Source organism: Molothrus ater, chromosome 28 (genome assembly GCF_012460135.2).
Source record: "Molothrus ater isolate BHLD 08-10-18 breed brown headed cowbird chromosome 28, BPBGC_Mater_1.1, whole genome shotgun sequence".
Taxonomy (NCBI): Eukaryota; Metazoa; Chordata; class Aves; order Passeriformes; family Icteridae; genus Molothrus; species Molothrus ater.
The window spans coordinates 2,956,778-2,978,711 of record NC_050505.2 but is presented as its reverse complement, the minus strand read 5'-3'; the positions used below and the strand labels follow the sequence as shown (position 1 = coordinate 2,978,711).

Genomic DNA, 21,934 nt, shown 5'->3' with positions numbered 1-21,934 from the left:
TATCTCTTTAATTTATTCTTTGCCCTTTGCGCTTTGTTTTGCACTTCCTTCACTTCAGAGACTGAAAGTGAACTCGGTTGCTTTTTTGGGGTTTTTTTTCCTTATTTTTCCTTTGATGCTGCAGCATTTCTGCACTGCTGTGCAGCAGAGGAGTGCTCCAGCTCGAGGCAGTTTCTTGCTGAAACTTTAAAGCAATTCAAGTGTTGGGTGTGTGACACCTGATGTGGACTGTGGAGCCTCTTGGCACGAGCTGTTGCAGCCTCCCCCTTTCAAAAGAGTTGTTTTATTATGTTTGTAAAGGTTTCTTAATTTAACAAAGGTATAAGAACCAACAAGATGAACTTCATGGATGCCAGGTAGCTTCATGTGCTTCTCTTACCTGGCTGACTCAGTCTGTGGACATTAATTAAAAGTGCTTTTCTCAGGAGAAGTATCTGACTAAAGTGAAACCCAGGGGCACTGTAATGCGCAAAACCTTGAATGTATTAAGTTAAATTTTAAAAAAGAAAACTTACTAACTTCTTACAATTATGCAACAATATTTGTTACCCAAAGTCAAGTTTTCTTGATTCCCCAGTTAGTCTGCAACAACTTGGTATAAAATTATAACTGGAACGAGTACAATTAATGGGAAAAACAAAATGTTGATGCTACTGTTACAGTGACTAGTGGAGAAATAAAAGTGATTGTTTAGATTTTATATTTGTATTACAAAATGTATCCTATACAAATCCTTCTACTGTATGTTTTTACCTATTGTACAACAAAATAAAATATTTTTTAAAAAAATTATAGAATAATCCTTAAATATTTACTAAATGTGTTTCTCCATGCATATGTAACCACATTGCAAAGAAATAACTTGTAATTCTTAACCTTGAAAACAGGATTTTAGGCAACAGCTTTCTTCTATAAATATTACCCAGTCACCAAATTCCCACATCTTCCATGTGTGTTGGCAGAACAGTTCCTAAACTTCTCCCTAGGGTCAAGGACTGGAAGTGCTTTTGCAAGACTGTAAACTTGTGCATTTGTCTGCTGAAGTGCCTGTGCCCTGGAGTTCCAGCTGTGTAGAGCCCTGCACCACGGCACCTGGGCGGGCCCGTGCAGAGCTCTAGACGGGGAGCAAGGGCTGCAGGAGCTGCAGGGAGCAGCGAGTGACCCACCCTGTGCCTCACTAGCCCAGTGCCAGCGCTGCCAGGGGCACCCAGTGTGCTCACACAGCTGTGGGCTTTGCACAGCACCAGGGGTGGCTGCCCAAGGGTGCTCCTGCCTGCTGGACACGGATACAGCGCTCCTGTCACCTTCCTGCCCCAGGGCAGAGAGGAAGGACCTGCCTGGTGGCCCTGGCTAGTGGCCCCTGGCTGCCAGGGCTGCGGGCACCAGCCTAGGCAGGAGTGGATCCAGCAGGACGTGGAGACTCGGGCTGAGGAGGGGATGGCAGCTCCCACCTGAATTGTAACCCCTTGAACTGACCTGTTTGCTTTTTGGTACTAGGGAGAAACTTTCCTCTGGTGTTAACTGTGGATTTTCCTTTCAAACAGGTTGAAGCTGTCCCACTGGCAGCAGTGAAGACGGGGTTGCAGAAAGGTGAGTGACAGGTGAAAATTACCTGGACTGACCTTGGTGGCCTGTGGCCCTTGGGCAGCAGCTTTGCTCCCTGTGAGCACAATGTTGGTGCTCTGTAGGGCTGAGCTCAGCTTCCCTGGGGACAAGCTGTGTTTGGGGTTCTGGGCCTCGTGCATTGCTGGGGGGTAGGATGGTGTTTGTTCATATGCTGTAAGCCCCCAAGTCCTTCTGGGCATTTCTTAAAAGTTTCTGCTTAGCCAAAGTTAAAGATGGATGATGAAGAGGAAAATCTAAGGATTTATCTTCCCTTAGAGACAATTTATTGCCTTCCTCCACTGTGTCACCATTTTAAAAAGTTTGTCAAAACTCTGCCTAAGCTGGTTTTCAGTTAATTTTCAGGGAGAATTCAACTAGTAACAAAATTGCAGACTGAAAATTAAGACTGATAATGGAATCCAAGCCCTCGTCTTTCTTTCATTTATTAAGTTTAGGCAGAAAGTCGAGACCATGTATTAAACTAATTTTAGTGTGTTGTGTTAAGGTGCCAGTGAGATTTCAGACTCCTGTAAACCCTTAAAGAAGAGAAGTCGTGCCTCCACAGACATGGAACTGACCAGCTCAGCCTACAGGGACACGTCTGACTCTGACTCCAGAGGACTCAATGATTTGCAGGTAAAGGTGTGTTGGTTCTCACAGGAACCTGTACAAGCTGTCAGTGTACAAGAGGCTTTTCAGTTGATTATTGCTAAATAGGTGAACGCTATTTTCTACAAATTTTGAGTCTTTTATTATCTAAAAACACAAAACCTAGTCTGTTCTAATCCTCTCCACTGGTTTGTTGTGAAAATACAATGTTTACTTACAAATTTTCCTGTTACTTTGTCTAGCAAAGCATTGGTTTAGATCATGGTTTGTTCTGTGGAAGGTTTGAAATTCTTGGGGAGTTGGGAGATGCTGCTGTATCTGGTGTAACTCCAAAGAGTGTCTGGAAAAGTAAGAGAGCTCTTTATGGTGTTTGGCTTGTACAGGTGAAATATATCAAGAAGGCAGCACTTGTGTCATCCCAGTGAAGTCTCTTGACCTACCAAATGTTCTTTTGATCAACAGTGACAGAAATCTTTTTTTCCCAGGGTGGTTGTGGTTTGGCATTGTCTGGTTTGAGAGCCGTGGGTTTTTCCTCTTTGTAGGGCAGTTTTGGGAAGCGTTCAGACAGCCCCTCAGCCACTGCTGATGCTGATGCCTCAGATGTGCAGTCAGTGGACTCCAGCTTATCCAGGAGAGGAACTGGAACAAGTAAAAAAGACACTGTTTGTCAGGTAACTGGTGATACTGGGAAGTGATGGATACTAAATATGTATCCCCTATTTCTGTTAGTTGTCTTAATTTGACCTCTCAGATAAAATATCCAGGTTTTTAGGTGTTTTTATGCTCTGGAAATGATTCATATTAAATGATTCCTAAGCCCTCCTGCAGGCCAGAAAGCTCAGCAGCTGGAAGGCAATGTCTAATCCATATCTGCCAGCATCAGTAGAAAAAGCAGATGCCATTTTCTGCTCCATTTGAAGATTCCAGATGGTTGGTCAGGATAGGACAGAGTGAGAATTGTTCAGTATTTAGAAAAAAATAAATCCTGGGATGTTCTGTCCAGTTCCCTGGTCAGTAGTAAAGGACCTGAAGAGCAAGAGCAGCTTGTTCCCTGGCATGGAGGAGGGCAGGTGGGTGCTGTGGTGCCTCTCCTGTCTCTGTCTTTGCTTGCTCTGTTACCCCAGAGCAAAGTGCAGCGAGTGCTGCGATTGTCCTCGCCCTGAGGCTTGCCAGGTTCACTTCTCCTGCCTTACCCTAATTCTGAAGCAATTCCAGACAGTTCTGTAGTTAGCTCCTGGCAGTCCCTGGTGTGTCAGGGTGCCCTGTTGCCTGCTGAGCTCTCTGCCTGTTGCAGATCTGTGAGAGCTCCGGCGAGTCGCTGCTGGCCTGCGAGGGCGAGTGCTGCAGCATGTTCCACCTGGAGTGTCTGGGCCTGAAGGCCATGCCTGAGGAAAAGTTCATCTGCAGCGAGTGTAAGAATGGTGAGTGTGTGTTCCTGTGCCTGGAAAATGGCAGGGATTTCCCCCTTTGCTCAGGAGCCACATTCTGGTCAGAGCAAACCAAGGTGGTGCTTTCTGAGGGTTTCTGAGTTAAGTTTGGGTTATTCTGCTGCTTTTTTTAACCTCTGAGACCAGATTCTCATTTTCCATTTAGAAAGTGCCTTGTAAGAAAAAAAAATTAATGAGCTGCTTAGAGTTTTACTTGGAATAAGAGGTTTTTATGTGAGCAGCTACTCCAGTGTTACTGTGGGTCACAGTAATCACCCAGCCTGTTGGATGGAAAGGATCCTGTATTGCTCACAGTCTGTTGGCTTCAGAATTTGTTTGGACGATATCTGTATGTCAGAGTGTGGGGATTTCAGTTGTGGGTTTCTCTGGGTCTGGATTGAAGGCACTTGAGACAGTAGTTCATGTTCAGACTCAAATGTTTATTATTTCTTATCAGTAAAGCAGTCTCACTACTGTGAGTTCTGCAGCTTTTCATTAGAAGGCACAAAACAGCCAACAATCTCTTGTTACAAGGTCTTTTAAGACTAAACTATCCAGTTAAGAACTGACACCTGGATTATTTTCCTTTTTAACCCAATAATTGATCCCACAGAGTCCACAATGCAGACTTTTCTGCCCAATTACAAAATGCCACCCAAACCCATGGAGAAGAAGGAAGAAGAAGAAACCCAGGGTGACACCCTGTGCCCTCCATCTTGCTTCCATCCACAACACACTAAAAATCCCAAAACCTAAATTTCTCCTCAAGTGATACACTTCTCTATAATTTATTTCACACTTTTGTGGATTCTGATCAATCTTGAAAATCCAGAAAACTTTCTCCATGAATGAGAGTCAAAGTCAGAGCTCCCCTGGCGTTCAGGGCACCCCAAAGCAGACAGAGAAATTCCCGGTGCCCTGGGGTTCCACATCAGAGTTGGCTTTTACAGCTGGCATTCCTTATTCCTTCTTTTCCAAGGAGAGCACACGTGCTTTTCCTGCAAGCTGCCTGGCAAGGACGTGAAGCGCTGCTCTGTCAGCACCTGTGGGAAGTTCTACCACGAGTCCTGCGTGCGCAAGTTTGCCACGGCCCTGTTCGAGTCGCGCGGCTTCCGCTGCCCACAGCACTGCTGCACCGCCTGCTCCATGGACAAGGACATGCACAAAGCCAGCAAAGGTGAGGCCAGCCACAGGAATGTGCCCCCTGTTGACAAAACTATCCTTTGTCCCCTTGGAGGAGTGACAAAACTATCCTTTGTCCCCTTAAAAAGGGAATAAGCCCAGACGTTTCGCTCCTCAGTTAGGTGGAAAGACATCTCATAGGACCTGGAGGAGTTCACCTCAAATTTAAGGATAGCTAATTGCACAGAAGCCAAAAAGTCTCCTATAGGAGTGTGCTTCTTGTTGACAGAGTGACAAAACTATTCTTTGTCCCCTTAAAAAGGAATAAGCCCTCTCCTCAATTAGGTGAAAAGACATCTTATAGGACCTGGGGGACTTCATCTCAAATTTAAGGATAGCTAATTGCACAGAAGCCCAAAAGTCTTGTATAGGAATGTGCCACCTGTTGACAGAGTGACAAAACTATCTTTTGTCCCCTTAAAAAGAGAATAAGCTCAGAAGTTTCTCTCCTCAGTTAGGTGAAGACATCTCATAGAGACCTGGGGGACTTCACCTCAAACTTAAGGATACCCAATGGCACAGGATCCAAAATGTCCTGCCTGAGCAACTTACTAGAAAAAGAAGGGAACAAAGAAACTAATTGCTTTTGTGAGGTGTTTTACCAGAGGCAAGGACCTCTTGCACCTGTGTAGTGTTTGTGAGGGTCCCCAGGACGAGGTGAGAGATGAAAATCTGACTCCATGTTCTCAGAAGGCTGATATGATATGATTGATATGATCATAATATTGAAGAATACTATACTAAAACTATACTAAAGAAAGAAAGGATACAGACAGAAGGCTTAACAAGAATGATGATGAAAAACTGGTGACTGACTCCTCAGAGTCAGACACAGCTGATGGTGATTGGTCATAAAGTAAAAAGCACATGAGAAAGTTTGGTACAAGAATGTAAACATCAGAAGGCTTAGAAGAACAGGCCGAGATGTTTAATGGAAGCCAGGGGTTCACAGGACTAGGCCAAAGAATGTTGATTTTTGTAGACAATTTGTAGTGGCCTTGTGAACAATTGTTTTTCAAGGAAGAAGGTCCTTTTAGAAATGAGCTAAAATGTTTAAAGCAAACAAATAGCCTCTAGAATGATGGAAGTTTTTCTTAACAATTTTAAAGCAAAAGTTAAGGGGTAATATTTCAAAAATGTCTTTAGAAAAAAGATGTAGCTGTTTCCTTTTTTTACGCAGTACTGCCATTGGAACAGACCCAGCCTTGCCTTTGCCTGTGGGAAGTTGTGGCCTGTCCTGCCCTGAGCATTGGTTGTTCCCAGTGGTGTTTTCCAGCTGGGTGGTGCTAGCCCTGGGTGTCTCTGCTGTTTTGTGAGCAGGTCGCATGGCGAGATGTCTGCGCTGCCCCGTGGCCTATCACTCTGGAGACGGCTGCATCGCTGCAGGAAGCTTGTTTGTGTCATCCCACATCCTCATCTGTAGTAACCATTCCAAAAGGACTCACTCCTCATCAGCTGTAAATGTAGGCTTTTGTTTCGTTTGTGCAAGAGGTGAGACACGTGGTTTTTTTTCCCTGTTTATAGTTCTGTTGTCATTTGTGCAGTTTAGTGATAAAAGTAGTGTTTCATGAGGAACTCCTCCCTTAGGGGCTTGCTGGGGTGAAATGCTGCCTGGGATTTTTTATGGAATTTAATTTAATTTTATTTTGGTCAGCAGTTCTCATGAGATTCAACTCGCTGTGTTGGTCCATTTGATAGCCAGAAGCAGCACCAGGCACTCAGGCCCACTTGTTCTGCCAGTAGGGAAAAGCAGATCCCAATCCCCCCATTCCAGCCTTTTCATGCTGAGAATGCTGTGTTGTTAATCACTATATTAAGCAGAATGAAATTCTTTCACTGCTACAAACTTACAACTAAGTTTTAAGGCTAAAAGGTGGGATTTACTCATGAACTAGAATAACTCCATTTATAACTGCCTTCACATTTGAGAACTTTGAAAGAAAACCTTTAGCAGTACTGTATGAGCAGGTTTCATGCTAAGCTTTTCCATGTGTCAAAGTTCTTTTTTTTTTCTTTTTAACTTTTTTCCCCACTCGTTACTTTTATGGTTCTTCAGTCACCAGGGTTCTGCCAGAGAGCAGCTTAAAAAAATGTTGGTGCAGCAGTTACTTTGGTCTCAAGATTCAAAAGTACCATTATTCTGTTGGAATAATATTAATGTGTACTTTCTACAGAATGCCAGCAGTTTATATTGGATGTGGTCTCTGCAGCACTTTTGAGAGTCACTAATAGGGAAATGAAAGTGAGCTGGATCCTGAAGTTACTTGTTTTCATTTGTGTTCATTCAGGTGGAAGTTTAGTTTGGCTTGACTTGCAAGAGCAGAGGAATAATTACACATCTCAGAATGACAAGAAATGCAGAAGGAATTTTTCATGCCTTTTTTTTTCTTCTTTCCACTTTACATTTGTTTAGTAATTCTCTTTATACCTGAATCTGGCTCCATCAGAGATGAAACTGCACAAGTCTGTATTTTCTCCTGGCAATCTAAATAACCTCTTGTGCCCTGGCAGATAGAATTCCCTGTCCTGTGTATTCCCCAGATCTTAATTAGGAGAACTTGAACAGTTCCAAACCATTGCCACTGCCTGAATCCTCTGTGTCTTAGAGCAGCTCTGTACTTGTTCCTCTAGAACATTCTTGTGGGGCTTGTGTCCACCAGACCTGGCTGGAATCAGGAGCACTGAGCCACCTGCTCAGAAAGAAATGGGGAACTGAACACTTCAGAAATCCTTGGACATCTCTGTGAGAATTTAATTAGTGCTGATTTAATTAGTGTTAGTTGCTATCAGAAGCAGAGACTTTGTGTTTAGGTGCAGCTACTGAAGTGAGAAATGTAGATGAGAGACAATCTATAAGATATGCAAACTTGCTTACAGTGAGATACTTGAAATACAAGATATTTAAAGACCTCTTATTCAGCCCCCTGCAATAACTCCAGCATGGTGCAGTTCATGTGTAGGTTCCCTTGTTTTAGGAATCCTCCCAATGATGCATGTCCAGGTGGGCTGACCCCAGTCTTCTTACAGCAGTGCTTTGGGCACCATCCAGGAGCTTCTGTCCGGCCCTCAGGGGAAGAGCTGGGAGCTCTCTTGGCAGCTCATCTTTCCTGTTTCTTTGGGGCTCAGTTGCTCTGCTCTCGCCATGAGTTACCGGCCAAGTGCTTCTCTCTGCAGCTCTGGGCTCTCAGCTGGGCTGCCTGGATCTTTGGAGCAATGAGGAAAAGCTCTTCTTGGTGCAGGACAGAGAATTGCAAAGGCCTGGGATGGAGTTGTGTAGGGAACTGAGTGCTGGACTGTTCTGGAGCAGCCCTGGGAGAGCTGGGTGGGGGAGCTTCACCACCACAGCCTAGGGCAGAACCTCCATCTGTGCTTCCCCCTTGGTGCCTTGCAGAGCACTGACCTCTTCCTTGCTTTCCAGCACAATTACAGAGGCAAAACCCTTCTGTAGGCAAGATCTCAGGGACAGGCTTGTAGGGAGTGGGACAGTGAGTTCTCATTCCCAATTTCTGTTCCATCTGTAGCCCCAGCTCAGAGCATGGCCCAGCTGCAGTGACCATCACCCCAGTCTACATAGGAGCTTCCTTTTGCCCTGTGGGAAGGAGAGGGGATCTTTTATTGCTTTTCTTGTGCTTGTCTAGAAGGGTAAAAAACCAATTGAAATTCCACTTAGAAGCAGCTTATTTCATTGCAAGATTTTCCAGTTAAGTTTGAGTCTCTCCAGCACAACCTCTTTGTTAGAGCAGACGCTTTGTCAGACTTTCCTTTTTCTTCATTTTATCCTTTTTTTCATTCCCACATAACGCATTAGAGGTGCTCATTGGGTGTATTTGGTTTTTCCTTCATGGAATCATGGGTAGTTTCATTGCAACTCATCTCTTTCTGTTTGTTTCGTATAGGGCTGGTAGTGCAGGACCATTCAGACCCCCTGTTCAGTTCCTATGCCTATAAGTCCCACTACCTACTGAATGAGTCAAATCGTGCTGAGTTGATGAAATTACCTATGATTCCTCCTCCTTCGTCAGCTTCCAAAAAGAAATGTGAGAAAGGTAACCAAAATAGTTTCTTTCTCTTTAATTTACTTTCGCTTTTTCTATTTTTTCTCTCTAAATCAACGGAGAAATGTCTGCTTGTCCCCTGACACTGACTGCTTTCAGTGGTCTTCACTCATGGTTTTTGTGAGCCTGTGTTCATGTTGTTGGCGATTTTTAATTTTTTTTATTTTTTTAATTATAAAAGGGCTTAAAATAATTGCTGTCACTAAATTCTCCTTGGAAGAGATTTGGTCACTCTCTATCTGGCCTGGGCTGTTCCAGGTTCAGGGAGCTGTTTGCACAGCAATGTGAAGAGGAGGCAGATGGATCTCGATGTTGTTGCAGTTCAGTATTGACCTGGATGATGTAAAATACTTCTTAAAGGGATTGGAAGCAGAGGGGATGTGCTGCTTCGGAACTTGTGCAGGTCCTGAGAGGAGAGAGGGCGTTTGGGGCTGGACAAGGGTGGGTGCTGTGTCCTTATGAGAGCAGGAGGGCAGGGAGGTTTGACCTGAGTGTGCCCCATGGGCCTCGTGTCCCACCTCCACCACCGAGCCTGAGTGCCCCATGCCTGTCCCCTCCCCTGGGGATGGGTCTTGGCCACAGCCAGGCTGGGACCCCGCAGCTCAGGGACCCCTCCTGCTGCCAAGGGGGCTGAGGGGCAGTTCCTGGTGACAAGGGGGTGAGGCTCTCTGGTCTGGATCCCTGGGGGCAGTTCCTAGTGCTGAGGGGGTGAGGGGCAGTTCCTGGTGCTGAGGGATGGAGGGGCAGTTCCTGGTGCCAAGGGGACTGAGGCTCTCCGGATCCCTGGGGCAGTTCCTGCTGCTGAAGGGATTGAGGCTCTCTGGATCCCTGGGGCAGTTCCTGCTGCTGAAGGGATTGAGGCTCTCTGGATCCCTGGGGCAGTTCCTGCTGCCGAGGGGACTGAGGCTCTCCTCATCCCTGCAGGGCAGTTCCTGCTGCTGAAGGGATTGAGGCTCTCCACATCCCTGGGGGCAGTTCCTGCTGCCAAGGGGGCTGAGGCTCTCCTCATCCCTGCAGGGCAGTTCCTGCTGCTGAAGGGATTGAGGCTCTCCACATCCCTGTGGGGCAGTTCCTGCTGCTGAAGGGATTGAGGCTCTCCACATCCCTGTGGGGCAGTTCCTGCTGCTGAAGGGATTGAGGCTCTCCACATCCCTGCAGGGCAGTTCCTGCTGTCTGTGTGCAATGCTCAGCTCTGGTATTTCATTCCCCACAGAACTTTGGTGCCCCGGGAGCGTTCAGAGCCGGTGCCCCATTTCCCAGCCCAAGTTAGGTCGCTGTCAGCGTTGTGAGATCAATGGCTTGCAGTAGTCCTGTAATTCCTGAAAACAAGAATTATTTTGAGCCCTGTGCTTAGCTTGAGCCATATCTGCCTAATGCATCCCGAGAGTAATGTTGGGTTTTTTCTTGCTTAGCATTGACAGTTTTGTGTTTGATTTTGTTTGATTTTTGCATCTCTTGGCATTTTCTCATCTTGGATAACGTTTCAGTGATTTGTCTGTATTTCCTCTGAAATTACATTTGCAAAAAATACTTCAAAAATTTCATTATGGGTTTGGGAGCTCTGAAGGATCCGTGTGACTGGATTTTACTGGTTTTAGCAGAGGAAATACAGTGTTGGTCATGCGACTGAATTGTTTAAGGAATGCTTATTGTAACATGCAATGATCAATTAATGCAATGATATTTTGGGAAGTCTATAGGTGAACAAGATTTTCTGATAAAGGTTTGAAAGTGACTATTCACACTTCTTTTGATACTGTGATTGAAAATTGGTTTGAATACTCTCAAATCTCTCGCAGATTTTTCATATGGGACACAAAATCTTGTTAATTTTTAAATATATATACATATAAGAACATGTATATATATTTTATATACCTACATGTATAAAATATTACAGTATGTGTAATGTATCAAGTCATCTTACACAGAGCTGCTTTGCTGAGGGTGGCTTAGAGATGTGCTGTGGCTCTCCACATGTAACACAGCCTCCAAAATGTGAGCCAACCAAAATAACTTGTGCCCAAATTAGTGTAAAGTTCAGAAATTCATGTGAAGCCCAGTGCTGAGGTTCCCTCTGTGTACCAGGAATTTTTGGGATGGGGACAACTCATGTGTGTCTCATTCTGCTTTATGTACTGGGCTTATCCTGGTAAACTTTTTGTGGAATAAACACACATTACAGCTCTTTTTCCTGTCCTTGCAGCAGAAAAGTATTGATCAACCTATAGGCTGTGGGGTTGGTGCTCGCTGATGATTGCTGGGGATTCAGTCAGAGCAATGTTGATTGAAAAGGATTCTTGAAAAACGTGGAGTTTTGTGGTTGCTTTGGCCATCACCAGAGCACTAAAAGCTGGCAGCACTGTTCCCTTGGCAATGGGGCTCCTCCTGCCAGCTCACCTCGTGTTTGAATCCTCAGCTGCCTTTTTGTCTGATGCAGTCCCAGCTTAGATTAAACCCTGCACAGTCCTTTTTAACCAACATTGTTAAGCTTGACTTGATCCCTTTCTTTTGCCATTTTTCTTTGGGAAATCTGGAGCGGATGATCTAAAATGAGCATCAATTGCTGTGCACGGGGGGGAGCAATCCTGACTTCTACAAACCAAGCAGGGCTTCTTTGTTTCAAGGTGGCAAACTGTTGTGCTGTGAGTCGTGCCCAGCTTCCTTCCACCCCGAGTGTCTCAGCATAGAAATGCCTGAGGGATGCTGGAATTGCAATGACTGTAAAGCTGGCAAGAAGCTGCGGTACAAGCAGATCGTTTGGGTCAAGCTTGGGAATTACAGGCAAGTTCAACTTTTGGGGGTTTTAATGCTTTGGATGTTTTAATGCACTCGTTTGGATGTTTTAAAGCAGCTCAGTCATCGTGAACGAGAGTTAGAAATACAATAATTCCTCTGCCCGGGGTCAGACATGGATGTCACCCTTGAAATGTGATGCTCCTGCTTCTCCCAGGTGCTGGACTCTGGATTGCACAACCTTTGCTCTGCAGAGCTTGGTCAGGATGGGGGAAAGCAGGGGCTGCCAGAGCCCAGCTGTCCTTGCTGGTGTTTGCTTTAGTCAGCTGCAGCAATACAGGTGTTTGCAGGTGATCCTGGAAACTCATTCTCAGGCCATGGATATTCTTAGAAGGCTTTCCCAGAACTTGGAGTTAAGAACATTGCTTGTGTTTTGCATGGAGCTTCCCAGGCATTGCCAGCAGGAGCCTTGGCTGCATGAGGGAGGAATTCATTTCCTTGAGAAACAAAAACTGGCTTTTATTTCTCAGTCCCATGAGGGAAACTGGGATGCTCTGGTTCAGGGAACTTACATTCTTCTTTTCTCTCCTACTCTGCAGGTGGTGGCCAGCAGAGATCTGCAATCCCAGGTCTGTGCCTCTCAACATACAGGGCCTCAAACATGATATCGGGGACTTCCCAGTATTTTTCTTTGGTTCACATGACTACTATTGGGTACACCAGGGCAGAGTTTTCCCTTATGTTGAAGGAGATAAAAGCTTTGCTGAGGGGCAAACTAGTATTAACAAGACCTTCAAGAAAGGTAAAATCAAACAAAGTTTATAGTGGTTTATGACAAAAATTCCACGTGTTTGTGTCTCCATCACCACTTAACCTGCATGGGAATATAATGTGACTAGTGTTCTGTGTTCACGTGAAATCCAAGCATTGTGTTGATCCCTTGACTGCAGATAAAAATGTGTTTAAGTGCCTACTCATTGTGTGTTGTTGTGGGCCAGTTCAGTGCTTCCACAAACGGGGGAATGTTGAGATGGATCTTGGGCTCTGCTGCATGGGATCATTGTTCAGTATGTTGGTACCTGCTGAAAGTACCTGCTGATAAATTCATGATAAATTGCAATAACTAATTTTAGTTTGTCTTTTTGTTAATAAAGTTCTGTTCCTAGTCTTAAAAAAAAAAAGATACATGTACATGTACTTACTTGATTAGCAGCAACTGGGACTGATTGCTTTCTATTCTAAATTCCTTGCACAGCACTTGAAGAAGCAGCAAAGCGTTTCCAGGAACTGAAAGCACAAAGAGAAAGCAAAGAGGCATTGGAAATTGAAAGGAATTCAAGGAAGCCTCCACCCTATAAACACATTAAAGTGAGTTGGCCTCTTTCTATTTTATTTTTATTCTGTGTGTGAGTAAGTTGCCCTGTGCATGAGTCAGGATGCCTGGAGAAGGTGTGGCTGCTCACTCCCTGGCAGTGTTCAAGGATGAGTTGGGTGGGGAGCAGAGCAGCCTGGTCTAGTGGAAGGTGTCCCTGCCCATGGCAGTGGTTGGGATGGATATTCTTTAAGGTCCCTTCCAACTCACACTGTTCTGTAATTCTAAGTTTTGTACCTACACCAAGGTGTTCAGCCTAAAGAAATTCACATAAATATTTTTGCTGTTCTTTTCACTAATCTCTTGTTGTGTTTTACAGTACTGTAAAACACAGAATAAAATAATTTTTCTTTGCCCTTTGGTGTCAGTTGTTGACTCTGTGTTCCCAGGGCATTGCCTTCATCCCTTGTTGTGCCCTTTGCTCCCAGTCCAACAAGGTGATTGGGAAGCTGCAGATCCAGGTGGCCAACTGAAACACAGAATAATTTTTTACAGAATAAAATAATTTTTCTTTGCCTTTTTTGTATCATTTGTTGACTCTGTGTTCCCAGTGCATTGCCTTCATGCCTTGTTGTGCCCTTTGCTCCTCAGTCCAACACGGTGATTGGGAAGGTGCAGATCCAGGTGGCCAACTGGAAACACAGAATAAAACACAGAATAAAATAATTTTTCTTTGCCTTTTCATATCATTTGTTGACTCTGTGTTCCCAGTGCATTGCCTTCATGCCTTGTTGTGCCCTTTGCTCCCCAGTCCAACACAGTGATTGAGAAGCTGCAAATCCAGGTGGCCGACTGGAAACACAGAATAAAATAATTTTTCTTTGCCTTTTTTGTATCATTTGTTGACTCTGTGTTCCCAGTGCGTTGCCTTCATGCCTTGTTGTGCCCTTTGCTCCCCAGTCCAACAAGGTGATCGGGAAGGTGCAGATCCAGGTTGCAGACCTGTCGGAGATCCCACGCTGTAACTGCAAGCCCTCAGACGAGAACCCCTGTGGGCTGGAGTCAGAGTGCCTCAACAGGATGCTGCAGTACGAGTGCCACCCTCAGGTGTGCCCAGCTGGGGAGCGCTGCCAGAACCAGTGCTTCACCAAGAGGCTCTACCCTGACGCGGAGATCATCAAAACCGAGCGTCGCGGTTGGGGCCTCCGCACCAAGAGGAGCATCAAAAAGGTACGGTGTTGTGTTTTCTGAAAAGTCTTCTTTGCCCAGGATTTTTCTCCTGAGAAGCTGAGAAGTCTCAGAAAATAAGTATTGCTTTGGATTGTGGTCTAGAGGTTGCTCACCAACAGGTGCATCTTTGATTGGTTCCATGTGAATTGTGTTGATTTAATGACCAATCCCAGTCCAGCTGTGTCAGGACTCTGGTCTGTCACAGGTTTTTATTATTCATTCTTTTCTAGCCTTCTGATGTATCCTTTCTTTTTCTTTAGTATAGTGTTAGTATATAATTTCTTTTAATATCATAAAATAATAAATCAACCTTCTAAGAAGATGGAGTCAAATTCCCATCTCTCACCTCGTCCTGGAGACCTCACAACACAGCAACCAACCCCCAATGCAGGGAGGAATGATGCATCTGACTCCATGTTCTTAGAAGGCTGATTTATTATTTTATTATCTATATTATATTAAAAATATGAAATTTAACTATAGTAAAGAATACAGAAAGGATACAGACAGAAGGCTAGCAAGATACTAATTGCAACTCGTGATTCTCTCCCCAGAGTACAACACAGCTTGGCCCCAAATGGCCAATAAGTCAAAAACAATTCACATGAAATCAATGAAACAATCACCTCTTGGTAAACAATGTCCAAACACACTCCAAAGCAGCACAACACAGGAGAAGCAAATGAGATAATATTGTTTTCCTTTTTCTCTGAGGCTTCTCAGCTTCCCAGGAGCAAAGTCCTGGGCAAAGAGATTTTTCCAGAAAATATGACAGTGACAGTACAGTGAGCCAGAACAGGGCTGTGACGGCCATCAGGGTGGGTCTGGGTGAAAGCATCGCACTCTGCACTGTCACAGTTGTATTTTCTGGAAAAAGCAGGCCTGAAGGGCTGCTTTTAAACATGGGGTTTAGCCATTAGTTTTATTAAATGCAGAACTTTTAAAATCTGTGTTTCATGAAAACTGTGCTACTGCAAATGTTCTGAGCTTACTGACTACTAAAGTCCTAATAAAAGTGAAGTTTGTAGTGAAAATACTTACTGTAGCAGTTCCTCTTCCTGAGGAGTCCATGGATATTGTCATATTGTCCTCTTAGAGGGAAAGTTGGAAGGTTGAAAGGGTTTTATGGACCTGACAACTGTCTTGTGTACTGAATGCAGGAGCAGGGCTGCCTTTTATTCTGCCTGGGTGTAATTCTAGGACAGCAATTACCTGGTGCCTGTATTCACACTGTGCCTACTAGACCAGTAAAGTGTAACACTTTTTGTGATGATCAGAGTCTTTTTTATAGGAAATGCTTTTTTCTGTCCTGCTTCCCTTTACGATTGTGGTTAGGATGCAGAGATTACTTACTTTTGTTCTTCTTTGCAGGGTGAATTTGTGAATGAATACGTTGGGGAGCTGATTGACGAGGAGGAGTGCCGGCTGCGGATCAAACGTGCTCACGAGAACAGTGTCACCAATTTTTATATGCTAACTGTAACCAAGGTGAATATTGTGTCTTGTTTGATAGCAAATGTCACTCAGCAGCAGGAAACCTCTTTGCTTTCTAAGCACTAAACACATCTTTGTCTTTTTCCTTTAAGGACCGAATAATAGATGCTGGCCCAAAGGGGAACTACTCTCGTTTTATGAACCATAGTTGTAACCCAAACTGTGAAACACAGAAGTGGACAGTGAATGGTGACATTAGAGTTGGACTGTTTGCTCTTTGTGACATTCCTGCAGGTAAAAGGATGGCACTATTTGGCATGTTTGCTTTTGTCTTGCAGTGGCCAAATTCCTCACTTAGAATTGTGGCTTTTTCTTTGAGGTTATTAACACCAGTGAAGTGTTTAGGAACTTTTCATTCATTGGTGTGGAGATGATACTTAAGGTTCCACTTTTAGCAGGGGTCTCATGGTAACAAATGCTAATGAAATGTTGTTGTCACAGGCTTGTCTTCCCTCAGTGGTGTGGGTGAATTGTTTTTCTTTACATTTCAGGGTGTGGGTGAATTGTTTTTCTTTACATTTCAGGAATGGAATTAGCATTCAATTACAACCTGGATTGCCTGGGCAATGGCAGGACTGAGTGTCCGTGTGGGTGAATTGTTTTTCTTTACATTTCAGGAATGGAATTAACATTCAATTACAACCTGGATTGCCTGGGCAATGGCAGGACCGAGTGTCACTGCGGAGCGGAGAACTGCAGCGGCTTCCTGGGAGTGCGGCCCAAGGTACATGGATGAAACTGGAGCTTCTCCTCCCAAACCCAGAGATTCTCTAGGCCAAAGAGGGTCTGGATTTATTTCACTCTTTAGCCTAATACTTTCTACCCTTGGAAGTCTCCAAAGATTCTATAGTCTGCCCTGCCATGCTGTTGTGTCTGGTGGGAAGTTAATTCAGAAACATCTGAATGAGCACTTCTGGTTTTTAGAGCTTAAAAACTATTTTAAATGGATCTCATTTAAAAAGAATTCATGCAAATAATAACCCAAAGTTTACTCGAATGCTGGGGGTTTATAAGTGACTCTCTGTTGTTATTTTCTCCTTCTCAGACAGCATTTGCAACAGCAAATGAAGAGAAGGTGAAAAATGCAAAACTAAAGCAGAAGAAGCGGAAAATAAAAACAGAACAGAAGCAGATGCATGAAGATAACTGTTTCCAGTGTGGAGATGGGGGAGAGCTGGTCATGTGTGATAAGAAGGACTGTCCCAAAGCATACCACCTCCTATGCCTTAACCTGACTCAACCACCTTTTGGTAAGAGCGGTGGCTCCTCCTGCTCAACTTCTCCTTCCTGCTACAAGACAGTGTTGGAGATGAAATGCAGCATTCATGTACATAAAATACAGTGTTCACTTACATTAAATGCAGTATTCATTTGCACTAAGTGCACCAAATTAGCTTTTGCAAAAGTGCACCACTCACTTTTAGCAGTACATTGGGTGACTGTTCCTAAATGGAACTGGTGGGCAGAGGCTTTGTCATACTTTTTTATATTGCTCTTGTTCCTCTCCTTGAATCAAACTTCCTTTTATTTTGATTGAAACATGAACATCATCTTTTTGCCTAAAAACTGCAGAACAGAAGTGTGTTCAGTCAGATTCTTGTACATGAGAAGAAGTAGTGGCTGATTTTTCTGAACGTTGTTTGCATTCATCCGAGCATGGAGTGAGGATTAAAGGCCAGTGCTGTCTCCAAAGTGCACTAATTCCAATTCCTTTCTCTCTCTCCTCCCCTCCTCAGGAAAGTGGGAATGTCCATGGCATCAGTGTGACATCTGTAGCAATCCTGCCGTGTCCTTCTGTGAGTTTTGCCCCCACTCCTTCTGCAAGGATCACGAGAAGGGAGCCCTGGTGCCGTCGGCGCTGGACGGCCGCCTCTGCTGCTCCGCACACGACCCCAAATCTCCTGTGGCACCCGAGTACTGGAGCAAGATCAAGTGCAAATTGGAAGCACAGAATGCTGTGGAAGAGGCAAAGGAGTGAATTTGGTTAAAAACAAACACGGGAGGGGAGAAGAGGGGCAGCAGGCGATGAACTCAGAGTTTGCAGTGCCACACTCGGCTTTGTCCTCGGAGCCGTCACGTGTGAGCTGGAATGGGACCATTGAGCTGAGTGAGAAGGACCAGGCAGTGGTGTTTGGTTTTTATTGTTTGGTCTTTCTTTTACCCTTGAATGTGCTACAGCAGCTCTTACTGTTGGAAACCAGGAGCGTCTTGGCCTTTGAAGAAAACCGTAAACCTTTTGACAGTGAAAAGAATATTCTGTTTAAAATAATGTTCTTTGAGTGTAGAAAGCAAAGCATAGCCACATATTTATTTATTTAATTTTGAAAGGGTGTTGAAGATCTGGCTTTGATCAGTCATCGTGTCTTTAAAAACAAAACAGCGAAGCCAACGTAACTTTTGTGTCTAGTTTATGGAAAGAGCAAAGCCTCTCCCCTCTGTAACACTGAGATGCCAAACAGACAGGTGTGGGTGTCAGACCAGGTGACTCTGAAATGCCTCTGTTCCAGTACTTATTGTTAAAGGCATTGGAGAAGGTAGGTTGTCTCTCATGTTTACTTCTGAATAATATTGTGAAGCTTTTCCTGTGAGAAATCAGGCGTGTGACTTCTGGGAAGTGCTCGTAACACAAGGTCTGGCAGTGAGGAAGAAATGGTGGTGCCTTGCTCCAGAGCTGTCTTGGGTGTTTGCAGACATGCAAAAATTCAGAGTTTAATTGCACAGTGGTCATTTCTGTATCCCCACCTATATTTTGGAAAGCCCTCCCAGGCAGGAGAGGCTCCCAGCCTCAGCCAGAGCTGAAGGCAGTCCTGCCAGTGGCTTCCTCACCTGGTTTGGTGGCAGTTACTGAGTGATTCTTCAGTCCTGCCTTCTCAGGCTCCCCTTGGCTTCAGGGAGACTTGGGCACATGAGGGACCTGACCCATGTGCATGTTGGTTTCGATGGAGTGTTAATATTTTTTGTTGAGAGAGATCTTCTAACTTCAATCTTCATTGTTAATGGAGCTGAGGAACATCTCAGCACTTCCTCAATGAACAGGGTATTTTGTGTCTGGGTAAGGGGCCATATCCCAGCCAGCTGATGCCTCAGGAGATGGTTCTGTCTTGGGATTTCCTCTGTTAATCAGAGAGACAGACTCCTTCAGTGAGGCTTTCAAGGTGGCTTATGTTGGCTCTTGCTCCAGAATTTTTTTAGAAAACCTATATTCCTCCATTTTTTTGTGCAAGGAGCCACAGGGCACTGGTGTCCCCAGGCTGGAGCTAGTTTTGGTGACTCTTTCCCCCCCCAGCCCACAATCTCACCAAGCACTGTCCCCCCATGCCCTGGTACAGTGAGTACTTCTGACTTGTGTACTGATAACAGCTACTCCCTGCCAGCCTCTGCTCGTGGGTACTGAAAATAATCAAATGTTGCTGGCATCTGGCTGAACTGAGCCTTGGAATTAAGAACCTTGTCTCTGGAAAACTGCTTACACAAACCTGTGGGAACACGGAGACTTCTCAGATCAAGAAAAAAAATCTGTGTGGAATTTAGAGCGTGTCTTGCCTCTGCCTGGTGTCCTTCTCATCCTCAAACTGGTGTACAGGGGGAGTCTTTTGTGTGTGCAATCAGTGATGGATACACTACAGTCCCTGAGCAGCTGCCCACACCTCCCTTGGGGTGCCAGACCCCACAGGTGCTGGGGCACTCCTGGGCCAGCAGCTTTGGGATCCCTAAAGCACTTCCTGCTGTGGGCCATGCTCCAGTCAGGGTCCAACACTAACCCTGCTGGAAAGCAGTGCTGGATTTTGGTATTTTTAAAGAAAAAAAATAAGGTACAAAAAGGATTTTATTTTTCTTAACGTTTTGTGTGGGAAATGTCTCTTTTTATGCTCTTATTGAGGATGTTTAACCTTCTCAGAAATTCCAAACACAGCTCTTGCTACCATGTCTGTAAGGCCTGAGGTGTTCACTTTATATTCTTTATTAGGCTTGATAATGTTCAGTGATTTTCTCTGAAGTCAGAGCACTCTGATACTGCAGCTATCAGCTGATATATTTTATATATATGTATAAAAATATGTGTATATATATATATATATATATATCAGATATGTTGCTGATACTGTGGCTGCTGTGTGAGTGCCCCAACCTGCTCCATTCATTCCTTGTCCATGGTGACCTGCTGAGCAGAGGGACGTGGTGTGGCAGCACCAGGACACCTTGGGAGCATTGGACAGGAGCACAAACTGGCAGTGGCCACCCTGGCAGTGCCACAGTGCTCTGCCAGGGCACAGAAGGCTTTAAAGTTCTCAAATGCTGTGATGGAGGCTGCTGTTCCTCCTGTGCCACTCCATGTCTTGGTTCACTTTGTGTTCAGACTTCTTAGAGATGCTTCTTTTTTCACCAAAAAGTGATTCATAGCAGCTTGGACCTGGGAGGAAAAGCAGGAGAGGTTGTTTAGTTTGTGAACAAAACTCTGAACTGAAGAGAAGGTGAGTCTTTGAAAAAGCTTTAACATTTAACATTATAAACAGGCCAGTTCAGAGCATCTTGGTGACTGTTCTGAGTGCCAGGCTCAGATGCTAAAATGTACATTTTAACCACATCTTTGTAAGCTGAGTAACCAGAATGTAGTTGCTTAGTGCAGCTCCTTTGTAAGGAAAAGATTGCACAGCTGTTCTGATGGATTGGCTTCAGCAGAGTGGGAGGCAGCTGCTGAATTAATTTGTGTGGGCTCCAAAATAAGGAATCGTGGATAGCTGGGTCGTTTCATGCTGAGACCTAGGGGAAATCCACAGAACTGGTAATTTTGGTGGAGAATTGCAGTGTGCTGTCCCAGCACATGGTTTTTCCTTCATGGGAGCACAGTGACATGTTTTTCACCTATTTTCTTGTTACATTTTTGAGGTGGCTCCACACTTCTGGTGACCTCCTGCCTCCATCTCTGGCACCTGGGCAGTGCCTGAGCTGCCCTGCCCGGGGAACAGGGTTTGTGGTTTACTGGAGCTTCTCCTCTGCAGCTGCACCTGGGCACATCCTGCAGCCTGTGGCCAGATGAATCTAGAAGCAAGAATTCCAGGATTCTGTGATTCCAGTGGTGCAGAGGCTGGTTCCACCATTCCTGAACACATTGTGCAAAAGCATTAGCTGTTGTAGCTGTCAGATTATTGTATAGACTTGTCCTGTCCATAGGCTTTTGAAGGTGTTTGCAGCTCAGGAAGGAAATTTCATGGGCAAATCACCTTCTCTGGTCACCACATGGTCTTGGAGAATCAGTTCAAATGGAGTAATAGGGCTGGAATGTGGATTTTTGGCCTTTCTTCTTAAAAAAACCCCTTCTTTTATCTTAATTTCAGGCTAGAATGGGAAAGACACAATTACTAGACATAATTATCAATGAGCATAAAATCTGTATATATTGAAACTTTACAGAATTATGTGGGAGGGGAGGGGGGAGGGTGGGATGGGGGTGTCCGACGCTGGTACGGAGAAGTCACTTTAACATGGAAACCTCTGCCTCATTGAATTCAGGGTTTAATGTACTTGAAGCTCTGCGGTTCCTTTTACAGCTTTTTTTATTTATACGTGATTTTTTTTTTTTTTTTTTTGTATACTGCATTGAAAAATGTCCTTGACTTCCCCCCAAGTTCCTTCCTGCTCCTGCTGTGCAGTGGATCCATGGCAAACGGGAGGGTTTGGGAGGTTTGTGCTCACCAGGTGTTGTGTGGGAGACGCCAACCTTGGAGCAGTGCTGTCCCTTTGCTTCCCATTCCCATCAGCTTTCCCCACCATTTCTCTTTGTGTAGCAAAAACATTTGCACTTAAGATACACTCCTACACGTTGGATGTATTCCCAGTGTTGTTCTGAGGGAAAAAGGAGGAAGAGAAAAAGGCAAAACAGGAAGAGAAGAAAGGTTGTTTCCTGTGATACTGTATTTCCCAGTGAGCAGCTCAGGTCTGTGTTCCCCTGGGAGGGGTCCTGCTGCTCCAGAGCGGGAGGTAGGGAGCTGGAACTGTGCTTTGTGTAGGGGATTTCTGTGCTTAATGTGAATAAAAAAGGGAAAACATGTATGAATTTGCCAAAGCCATTTACCACTCCCTGTGCCCCGGGGCTGTGCCCTTGTTGTGCCACCACCAGCTCCAGGGGCAGGCAGCTCCGTGGGGTCCCTCTAGGGGGATCTGGATCCGGAGGTGCAGCTGCCTGGGGTCCCTCTGGAGGTGCCACTGTTTGTAAGTTCAGTGGGTTCTTGCCTGGGGTCCCACCTTGCAGTTCTCTCTCACTTTTGGGTCATAACCAGACTGGA

General features: G+C 44.9%; 1 protein-coding gene across 3 annotated transcripts in view; it reads left to right on the top strand.

Annotated features, from left to right (window-relative positions):
- NSD3 (nuclear receptor binding SET domain protein 3) overlaps positions 1-19,180 on the top strand; it is a 36,209-nt gene extending 17,029 nt beyond the window's left edge. For 2 of the 3 annotated variants that reach the window (XM_036396782.2, XM_036396781.2), the window contains 16 exons: positions 1,545-1,590; positions 2,111-2,241; positions 2,757-2,885; positions 3,509-3,635; positions 4,621-4,818; positions 6,144-6,314; positions 8,720-8,869; positions 11,506-11,662; positions 12,214-12,416; positions 12,870-12,982; positions 13,887-14,156; positions 15,528-15,644; positions 15,743-15,884; positions 16,268-16,374; positions 16,696-16,900; positions 17,387-19,180. In XM_036396782.2, coding sequence (XP_036252675.1) covers positions 1,545-1,590; positions 2,111-2,241; positions 2,757-2,885; positions 3,509-3,635; positions 4,621-4,818; positions 6,144-6,314; positions 8,720-8,869; positions 11,506-11,662; positions 12,214-12,416; positions 12,870-12,982; positions 13,887-14,156; positions 15,528-15,644; positions 15,743-15,884; positions 16,268-16,374; positions 16,696-16,900; positions 17,387-17,628 — 2,508 coding nt within the window. In that variant the 3' untranslated portion in view covers positions 17,629-19,180. The remainder of the gene's footprint in view (positions 1-1,544; positions 1,591-2,110; positions 2,242-2,756; positions 2,886-3,508; positions 3,636-4,620; positions 4,819-6,143; positions 6,315-8,719; positions 8,870-11,505; positions 11,663-12,213; positions 12,417-12,869; positions 12,983-13,886; positions 14,157-15,527; positions 15,645-15,742; positions 15,885-16,267; positions 16,375-16,695; positions 16,901-17,386) is intronic. The other variant, XM_036396783.2, reaches the window with a different exon arrangement.
- Positions 19,181-21,934: the final 2,754 nt, after the last annotated feature.